The sequence below is a fragment of the Galeopterus variegatus genome, unplaced genomic scaffold (assembly GCF_000696425.1).
Source record: "Galeopterus variegatus unplaced genomic scaffold, G_variegatus-3.0.2 Scaffold23597, whole genome shotgun sequence".
Classification (NCBI taxonomy): Eukaryota; Metazoa; Chordata; class Mammalia; order Dermoptera; family Cynocephalidae; genus Galeopterus; species Galeopterus variegatus.
In genome coordinates this window covers 1-10,681 of record NW_007749708.1, presented here as the reverse complement: position 1 = coordinate 10,681, position 10,681 = coordinate 1, and the positions used below count along the sequence as shown (strand labels likewise).

Here is a 10,681-nt window from a genome sequence, read left to right as displayed (position 1 = left end):
CAGAGGCTGCGCCATTTTGCAGTCCCACCAACAATGTATGAGAGTTCCTTTTTCTCTGCAACCTCGCCAGCATTTATCGTTCAGAGTCTTTTGGATTTTAGCCATCTTAACTGGGGTGAGATGGTATCTCAGTGTGGTTTTGATTTGCATTTCCCGGATGCTGAGTGATGTTGAGCATTTTTTCATATGTTTGTTGGCCATTTGTATATCTTCCTTAGAGAAATGTCTATTTAGCTCTTTTGCTCCACCAGATTCTTAACTCTTTGAAAACAGGTACTGTGTTTTATTCTATTTTATATTCCTGGTGCATTGCACAGTTGTTGGCATATAATAAGCACTTAGAAATATTTGTTGAAGAAATGGGGATAAAATGTAGCTTACTCAGTGAAACTATTTTGTCTGATACTATAATGGTGGATACATGTCATTATATATTTGTCAAAACCCATAGTACAACACCAAGAGTGAACCCTAATCTAAACTATGGTCTGTGGGTGATAATGAGTTGCCAGTATAGGTTCATAGATTGTAACAAATTTACCACTCTGGTGGGGATGTTGATAATGGGGAGGCTGTGGAGGTATATGGGAAATCGCTATACCTTCCTGTCATTTTTGCTGTGAACCTAATATTGCTCTAAAAAATAAAATGTTTTTGAAAAAGCAGCTAGTTAGCAAATTGTTAGTTTTTTTCCTCCCTAAATATGAAACTTTAGAAATATTCCTGCATTCTTTTTTTTTTTTTTTTTTAAACAAAGATGACCAGTAAGGGGATCTTAACCCTTGACTTGGTGTTGTCAGCACCACACTCTCGCAAGTGAGCCACAGGCTGGCCCTGTTCCTGCATTCTTTAATTCTGTAGTCTTTTTGTCCAACCAAAAATTTTTCAAGGGAAACGCATCTTTCGTTTCAACAGAAATTTAACTTACATCAAACTTTTCCAGATTTATTTTGTTAAACAATGACTTTCCACTGAAGTGTACAGTGGATTTAATGAAAGTAAATATCTACTGACTGATTCCTTATTAATGAGATATATTTATTATTTTTAACTAAGGTTAATTAATCATTTTTGTTTCCTTTTCAGTGTGCTCATGGATAACATGAAACATGTATTAAAACTAAATAAGTTAATAATGAAATCACAACAGGTAAGCTTGAGCATTAGGCTACTTATACATTCTCATGATTTTAGTAACAACTTGCTGGTAACTGTATTGTATAATGATTAAATAGATTTGTGCAAAGGGACTGGTATGATTGGAATTCACTCTCCTTAAGTTGTTTCTTTCCTTTTTTCTTTTTTTTTTTTAAGCTGGTCAGTACAGAGATCAAACCCTGGACATTGGTGTTATCAGCACCACATTCTAACCAACTGAGCTAACCGGCCAGCTTAATTTTTTCATAACTCCATTATTTCTCACTGATGTTGCAAATCATCTATTTATAATTTAAACCTTGTCTTCTCCCTTTTGTGTGTGGAAATAGACGAGTTGAAAACCAAAGCTTTAGTAAACATAAAATAATATATAAAACTTAGTGATTTAAGTATTATATAGATTTGTTCTTAAGTAATGTGCTTTAATCTTTTTATTCTTAATAACAGGAGTCTTGGGATTTAGAGGAAAAACTGCTTGATGTTAGAAAGAAGAGACTGCGTATGTAGAACACTTTTTTTTCCTTTTTTTGGTGGAACATGTTTTCACCTACTTTGGAGATTGAGAAGGCCAGATCTCTTAGCCAGTGAGAAATTTCTTAAAATTTTGGACGTGACAATTTAAAAAGGAGGATTTAAAATACATTTTGCTTTGTTTTTGTTGTTTTAACAGCACCGCACTCTCCCGAGTGAGCCACAGGCCGGCCCCTGTTTTTGTTGTTTTAAAACTTGATTGTTGTTGTTGTTTGTTGTTATTTTTTGGCAGCTGGCCAGTATGGAGAGGATCCGAACCTGTGACCTTAGTGTTACCAGCACCATGCTCTCTCAAGTGACGTAACTGGCCAGCCCTTGTTTTAGAACTTTAAATCACAAAATTAGTAATAGATTCTCAGTGGAGGGGAGGGGGGAATCAAATGATACAGAAAACTATAATGCAGAAGACATGCCTCCTCTTTGTGCGACCACAAGTTTTGTATATATTACTCTGGGCCTTTTTCCATACCCATATAACATTTTATATATACATAATTTCTTTTTTTTTTTTTGTGACCGGTAAGGGGATCGCAACCCTTGGCTTGGTGTCGCCTGCACCACTCTCAGCCAGTGAGCGGACCGGCCATCCCTATATAGGATCCGAACCCGCGGCGGGAGCGCCACTGCGCACCCAAGTGCCGCGCTCTCCCGAGTGCGCCACGGGGCTGGCCCAATATATATATACATAATTTCTAAATGATCAATTGGTACATACGGTTTTACAGCCGTTTCACTTAATTTATCATGACATGAGATGGCTTTTTGCATTGAAACTATTGAAATGTTTATTTCAAAAGCAATACACATTAAAGTATGGTGGTATAACACCAAGGTGAAGGGTTTCGATTCCCCTACAGCCAACTGCCAAAAACAAAGTCATACACATTCTCAGTGGAAATTTAGAAACAGAAAAGTAAACATAGGAAAAGTTAATTTTTTAATTTTACTTATCAGTCTTCAATGGGTATTTCTTATAAAATTGGCATAATTTTATTCTGTGTTCTAAACTGCATTTAACAGTACAGGCATGATTTATTATTTTATTTTACTATTATAAAACATTATATGGATTTGCCTGTTATCAAGTAATTTCAGGGTCAGAAGTAGTCTTGGTCATCCAGTCTACTCATCCATTTGATGTTTCATTTTTCCCATTGCATTCTAACCTACCTTTTGATATACATTAGTGTCAAGTGTACCCAACTTTTCCATACACTAGTATCAAGGAACAAATCCCTAAGACACACCTATTTATTTATATTTTCAAATAGTTTGGGGCTGGCCCGTGGCTCACTTGGGAGAGTGTGGTGCTGATAACACCAAGGCCACGGGTTCGGATCCCATATAGGGATGGCCGGTTGCTCACTGGGTGAGCGTGGTGCTGACAACACCAAGTCAAGGGTTAAGATCCCCTTACCGGTCATCTTTTAAAAAAAAAACAAATAGTTAAATTCTTAGAATATTTTGGGAAATACAAAAAATGGTTGATGATGTTTATCCCCCAAGAAGAGAATCTTACTTTTTATTTAAAATTTATCTTGGGCTGGCCAGTTAGCTCAATCCCCATACCAGCCAGCTGCCAAAAATAAAAAATTAAATTAAATGTATTTCATGTCATTTTTATAATTAAAGGAGAAAAAAGCATTCCCTTACATTGATATTTATTTCCTACCTATTCTTTTGGCATCCCAGAATAAATCTTCTTTTACATGATGCCACTTCAAACATTTGTCATACATAAATTGCTTGAACGTATCACTGAGGGTATTGCTAAGTATAAAATTAAAATATTGTTATTTTTGCACCAGGGAAGTCATTTTCAGAAAAAAATAAAATTGAAACCTAAAATTCTGTTTATTAAAAGTTTCCTTTCCTTCCCTTTTTTTTTTTTTTTTTGGTGGTTGGCCAGTAAGGAGTAAAAGTTTTCTCTTGACTAAAATAACCAGGAAATGTTCTGCTTCATAATTTTTCAAGATCCTTGTTTGTAGGGTTGTCATATACAGTATGTTTTATTTTAACCTAATAGAATTAAAACAAGCTTCAGAAAGTAAGCTTTTAGAAATACAGACTGAAAAGAACAAACAGAAAGATGATTTGGACAATATGGAAAATTCGGACAAGATAAAGACCATACAACAAAACCTACAGAAGGAGATACAAATTACTACAGTTATTCAACATGTGTTCCAGGTAACACTTATATAAATTAGGAAGGTAGATAAAGAATGTTTTTTTTTTTAAATGATTGATGCTATTGCAGTATTGACTGACTTTCAGTTAATTTTTGGTCTTAATAAAATAATTTAATACTGAGTATTGATCTGTTTACATATATCTGAATTAATGTATATTTAAAGATTAAGGCCTTGATTTTTCATTGTGGTTAGACCTTACGTATTTATAAATAGAATGACTTTTTGCATCTCTGTGGAGGCAGAATCATCTTATGGTGGAGAGCAATTGATTCCAAGTTGGAAGTGCAGGGAGACATGGATGGGGGTGATGGGAATCTAGGGTTAAGATTCTACTTAATAGTTGCAAGTGACCTTGAGCAAATTACTTAACTTTTCGAAGCATCAGTTTCCTTGTTTAGAAAGAGTGGTTGTGAGAACTAAAGAAGATAATTCATGTTAATCTGTTTAGCATAGTGTCTGGTCCAAGTAAATTCTTAATAAATGTTGGCAGTTATTATCATGTCAGTTTTTAAATTTCATACATTCCTTAATTCTAGATATTTTTAAATTACTTTTTGAATTGTAAAATGTCTCTGGAATTGTTGAGATAAAATATTTAAATTACCAGTTTTCGGTGATGTAAGATATGCAGTTAAACTATATAAAGCAAGTGCTGACTTGTAAAATATGAGGTCTTGCAACTCCCTGGGTCTTATACTGTACCTGCTTTATAGAAGCAGTGGGTGATTGGATTAAGAGTGACCAAATCCCCTACACTAACCTAAAATGGAGGATTAAATCATGAGTACAGAATTATTTTACTTTTTTTTGGCACATGTCCCTTCCATGCTGCTTTAAGCCTTCAATTATTCTTCATTTCTTGATTTTTATTCATCCTCTATAAATTAATATTAATTTTGATTTAATTAACTCCTCGCTTTTTTAAATAGAACATAGCTTTGGCCAACTTTAGGAGCTCTCTTTATTCCTAAGATCAGCCTTTAGGGGTTCAATCATGTTTGACTGCTAGCTTCCACCCACCTTTGTAGATTTGACTGAATTTATATACACTAGCCCTTTCATTCACTTATAGCAAGAATATGCTTTATATAAACAAAGTTTTTAATACTTTATTTTTTTTTTTGTCTTTTTTTTTGTGACCAGTAAGGGGATCGCAACCCTTGGCTTGGTGTCGTCTGCACCGCACTCAGCCAGTGAGCTCACCGGCCATCCCTATATAGGATCCGAACCCACGGCGGGAGCACTACTGTGCTCCCAGAGCCGCACTCTCCCGAGTGCGCCACTATACTTAACAATATAACCCTTATACTCTAAAATCTGCTTTAACATTATTTCAATCAGTAATTCAGTATCACTGAGCCATGGTTTTTCAAAGAATAATGACCAGAATTTTCATTAATTATGATCCTAATCATTTCTCCATTGTCTACTACAAAAAAAATATTCTTCGGGCCAGCCCGTGGCTCACTCAGGAGAGTGTGGTGCTGATAACACCAAGGCCACGGGGTCGGATCCCTATATAGGAATGGCCGGTTGGTTCACTGGGTGAGCATGCTGCTGACAACACCAAGCCAAGGGTTGAGATCCCCTTACCGGTCTTTAAAAAAAAATATATATATATTCTTCACCTTTTTCAGGATCTTGAAACATTGCAAGCGCTAAGAACTCAGCTGTTCTTTTACCTCTTTTGAAAATAGGACATATTATTTATGATTAAATTATTTTTTAATATAGAAGTGTAAAATGAACTCTGAACCACAGCTGCAGTCTTTTTCCTCTAATTTAGGATAGCACTACCAATTTTCCTTAATGAGTAAAAACTATACATGGAAACCAATGAAGTATAAAAAAATTATTGTAGGCATTATAAATACTTATTAGTATTATGGGTATCAAGGCTGAAGCTTTACTAAAAATGGGAATGAAGATAAAAATGTATTACTGTGTTTTCTCATGATCACGGAGCTATACACCTAGTAAATGTTCAGTAAATATTAGGTAAGATCAGTGAAAAAGGATTTTTGTAAATCTTTTTGTAAATTTTTATAAGTACCTATAACTTAAAAAAAATTTTTTTTTTATTACAGGGCCTCATTTTGGGGAGTAAAGTCAATTGGGCAGAGGATTCTGCCTTTAAGGAAACTGTTCTGCAGCTTGAGAAGAATCTCACCACAATCTAATAATGTTTTGGCATTTTGTGTTTTTGTCTTTGATATGTCATTTAAATAGCAAATACCAAGTGAAATGTATTTGTGTTTTGGAACTATTCTAATACTGCAATTTTTTTTTTTTTTTTTAAAAGATGACCGGTAAGGGGATCTTAACCCTTGACTTGGTGTTGTCAGCACCACGCTCAGCCAGTGAGCAAAGCGGCCATCCCTACATAGGATCCGAACCTGTGGCTTTGGTATTATCAGCACCGCACTCTCCCGAGTGAGCCACAGGCCGGCCCTACTGCAATTTTTTTTAGCTTGAGTTAACACTATTACATGAAATCTGTTGTTTTAAATATGATCATTAAAGTGACTGGCATACTCTAAAAGAATCCAGAAATCTTAGCCTTGGAAGGAAGACATCTGGTCCAGCTTTCTGTTGAATGTGGACATTTTTTGTACAATATTCTTGGCAGTCCCAACTCTTATTTGAAATACATTTGTGCATTTGTTTGTCAACCAAAGTAATAGAAAAGTACATCCAAAGTGTTAACAGTTGTGGTTATTTGTAATGGGATTGTGAGTGATTCTTTTTCATTTTGTATTTGTATCATGCATTATTTTATAAATGAAAGTTATAAATGTTTCTCTGTCATATTAATTAAAAAATATAACTTGCTGTTGTTGACCAGTACCCCGAGGGGAGAAGGTGGGAAATGAAGAAAGACATGATTTCTTTTATGGAATCAGAAGTACCTTGCAGGCTGCTGACCTGTAAGGCATCTCAGTTTATTTTTGGTTCCTTTTTATAAGCCAGTAAAAATAACAAATCATACTGATTAAATCAATTATATTTGGTACCAAGCTATTTACAGAACATTTTCAGCTGCCATGGTGCTTGAAGATTCATAGCTAACTACTTATCAACAAAATTAGAACATAAGTTCCTTACTTACAAAGCTTCCAGGGTCCTGGGTTCAATCAAAGGTCAGACCTCAAAGGGAGGGAGAAGGGGGAAGTAGGCAAAAGGGATGACAGTCTTGCTGGTTTCCCTAGAATAGCAAGGACTTTGTCAGCTTGATTATTCAGTACCCCACAACTTGCTACTTTTTATAACATCCCGTTTCATTTTTGGAAAACTCTAATTTGAGCTCTTTATTAGTTTGGAACTATTGATTATTTTTATAGGCAATGTAGTTTGTTCAACATTCTTTTTAGAAAGAATTTAAACTTGAAAAGATTCACTGAAGTTGAAATTTGTTCTTTAACAACAGAAGCACAAAGATTTGCCTAAATTCATTCTGAACACTTTTTTCTTTAAAATATTTAAAGTTTTACTCCATTTGTCAATAAATCATAATTTATGTGTAGTTTTATTCTTTTGGCCACAGTGTATTGTCTACATAGATTGTTGCAAAGCAAGTTATATTTTTCTTACACACAAAAACATTTTTTTGGAAAATGCCTTCCTGGGGCCGGCCCATGGCTCACTCGGGAGAGTGCGGTGCTGATAACACCAAGTCAAGGGTTAAGATCCCCTTACGGGTCATCTTTTAAAAAAAAAAAGAAAAGAAAAAAAAATGCCTTCCTGATCTAAAAATAAACCTTAACTAAGTCATAGATAATCACTATGTAAGTGAATCCCAACCCAATGGATTATCAGTATCTTCTGAAAAACTTTGCATTTTCTTGGGATTTTATTGCACTACAAGTTCCTTCTTAAAGCCCAACTCAGAGAGAAATTGCGTTAGTCAGCTTTTCCTGAAATCATGCAGAGTAACAATCAAATCTCAGTGGCTCATAACAAACACTTATTTCTGTCTTGGGTCTGTGGTTCATCTGACCATTCTAGGACTTAGGCTGAGGGCAGTCACATTGTCATGGCAGAGAGCAGGAGTTTATCAGGCCAAGTCCAATTACATAAGCAAAATCAAAGTTTCTGCTTGGAAAAGGTGGCCACTGACCAAGCCCTATATCATTAAGGCAGAAAAGTATACCTCTTCCACAGCAGGGGAGTGCTGGGTTTGAATCAAGAAAATGGATGTTTGCTAAAAAGCACACAATCTGCCATAGTCAGCTGTCTTAGTCAAATACTAACTTCACATATGAGGAAAATATTAAGTCATTCAATTATGATATTATTTGAAAGTTCAGGATCTCCTGACAGTATTTTTTTTTTTTTTTTTTTTTTTTTTTTCCTTTCTGGCTGCTGGTCCCTATGGAGATCCAAATCCTTAACCTTGGTGTTAACACCATGGTCTAGCCAACTGAGCTAGCCAGCCAGCCTTTTAATCTTTTCTTATATGAAAGGTAGCATACTATGTATGTATACTCCTCTGCATCTTACTTTTTTCATTTAACCTATATCTAAGAAAGTTTTCCGTATCATACATACAGAACTTTCTCATTAAAAAAAAAAAAAAAAAAAACAATTACATAGTATCACAATGTGGGATATACTTATAGTTTGTTTTAGCCAATCCCTTCTTTATGAATACTTTGCAGGCTCCAATTTTTTGATAACACAAAAAATGGTTGCAATAGCGAATCTTTTTTTTTTTTTTTAAAGATGACCGGTAAGGGGATCTCAACCCTTGGCTTGGTGTTGTCAGCACCACGCTCAGCCAGTGAGCAAACCGGCCATCCCTATATAGGATCCGAACCCGTGGCCTTGGTGTTATCAGCACCGCACTCTACCGAGTGAGCCACAGGCCAGCCCTACAATAGCTAATCTTTCACTTTTGCCATTTCCAACGTGTGCAAGTGTATCTGTAGGATAAATTCTCTGAAGTATAAGAATTTGCTAGGTGAAAGAATAAATCATTAGTAATTTTGCATTTTAAAATTACGAAATTGGCACAGCCTTATAACACCAAGGTCATGGGTTCGGATCTTCAAACCGGCCAGCCACCAAAACAAACAAACAAATTACCAAATTACTCTCTACAGAGGTTGTACCATCTTTTACTCCCACCAACAATGTACGTGAGCACCTTCGTCCCACAGTCTCTCCAGAGTGTGTTGTCTAAGTTATGTGTGTTTGCCAATTTGACAGAAGAAAAGTGTTTCAGTTTAAATTTTTCTTAAAGTAAGGTTGAATGTCTTTTAACATTTTTAAGACCCATTAGGATTTTTCAGTGAACTGCCTGTTAATGTTTGCCTATCTAATCACTTTATCAGTCTATTTTTAGAAAATGTTGCTAAAACAAGTTTTGAAAGCTTTAAAAAAAATAGGTTTATAGGCTTCTTACAGACATACTGAATCAGAATAATCCATATTTGGGTTCAGAAATTTATATTTCTAAAAGTCTCCCCAGATTTATATATTTTTTATTTTTTTTAAAAAGATGACCGGTAAGGGGATCTCAACCCTTGGCTTGGTGTTGTTAGCACCACGCTCACCCAGTGAGCTAACTGGCCATCCCTATATAGGATCCGAACCCGTGGCCTTGGTGTTATCAGCACCACACTCTACCGAGTGAGCCACGGGCCGGCCCTCAGATTTAGTCCCCTTATTGGCTAGCCGCCAAAAACTAAACAAAACCAAACCAAAAAAACTAGAAATCACTGACCTATACCATTAAAACAAATTGGTCACTCTAAATATGTACAATAACTTAAGGCTATATTACCTGCAAAGTTATGTTAAATGGCCACAACATATTGTGTATTAAAAATTATAACAAGGTAAGCATTTATATCTATCATAGAATTTAATATAGCTTTGGGGAAATGATATGGCTGGCTTATGTTTCAAAAATCAAGCCCTGAACTTTTTGAGTTCTCTCAAACTTGAAGCAGAGGCAACAGTTCAATATTAGGAGAAACGAATGGCAGAGAAACAGAAACAAATTAAAACCAAGCAATGCCAATCAGCAAAGGAATATGAGGGTACTTCAAAAAGTTCATGGAAAGATTATTTTTAAAGATGACCAGTAAGGGGATCTTAACCTTTAACTTGGTGTTATCAGCACCACACTCTCCCAAGTGAGCCACAGCCCAGTCCTATGTTATCTTTTAATTCTATTTTTACACGGACATTTTGAAGTTTTCTTGTATGGCATGGCCCTTATTAAACCAGAATTTTTTCTTAGCTTGCTGTTAACTCTCACGTTTTAACAAGACTGTTAGTTCTAGGAAGCCACAGAGCTTGTATTACTTATTTGATTTCAGATTAAGTTTTGAACTATACCGGAATTAGAAACTGGCTATGTGGGAAGAAAATGGTCCTAGATAATTTATAGGCTAATGACCAAATAAATCCAACATGCAAAAACCTTCGTCTGCAGAAGGGAACAGTAGAAAACACGTGGGCCAGTTCCTAGGCGGGAGGAAGGGTGGGGCGGGACCAGGCGCAGGGGGTGGGCCCCGCCCGAGCGCCGCTCGCTCCGCCTCTGCGACGTCACGTCAAGGCAGGGCCCGCCCCAGCTGCCCGTGGCTCGTGTTATCTCCGGGGCTCGCCTGCGCCCCGGAAGCTGCCCCTTCTTGGGGGTCAAGATGGGCAGCAAAATGGCGTCTGCCAGCAGGGTCGTGCAGGTAAAGAGATCGGGTTACCTTTCCGCACCTTGGGTGGTAGGGATGGTGTGGTGGTAGGGATGGTAGGGACCAGCGGCGCAGGGAGGAAGGCGGTGGAGGCGGCTGCGC

At 36.5% G+C, this 10,681-nt stretch overlaps 1 protein-coding gene across 1 annotated transcript; it reads left to right on the top strand.

The window, feature by feature from the left end:
• Nucleotides 1-1,086: 1,086 nt before the first annotated feature.
• On the top strand, nucleotides 1,087-6,175 carry LOC103583493 (centromere protein H-like; the record flags this gene model as incomplete). The annotated part of the gene is made up of 4 exons (XM_008564789.1): nucleotides 1,087-1,150; nucleotides 1,606-1,657; nucleotides 3,716-3,879; nucleotides 5,972-6,175. Coding segments are annotated over 4 exons (373 nt in total), but the record flags the coding sequence as incomplete, so codon positions are not given.
• Nucleotides 6,176-10,681: the final 4,506 nt, after the last annotated feature.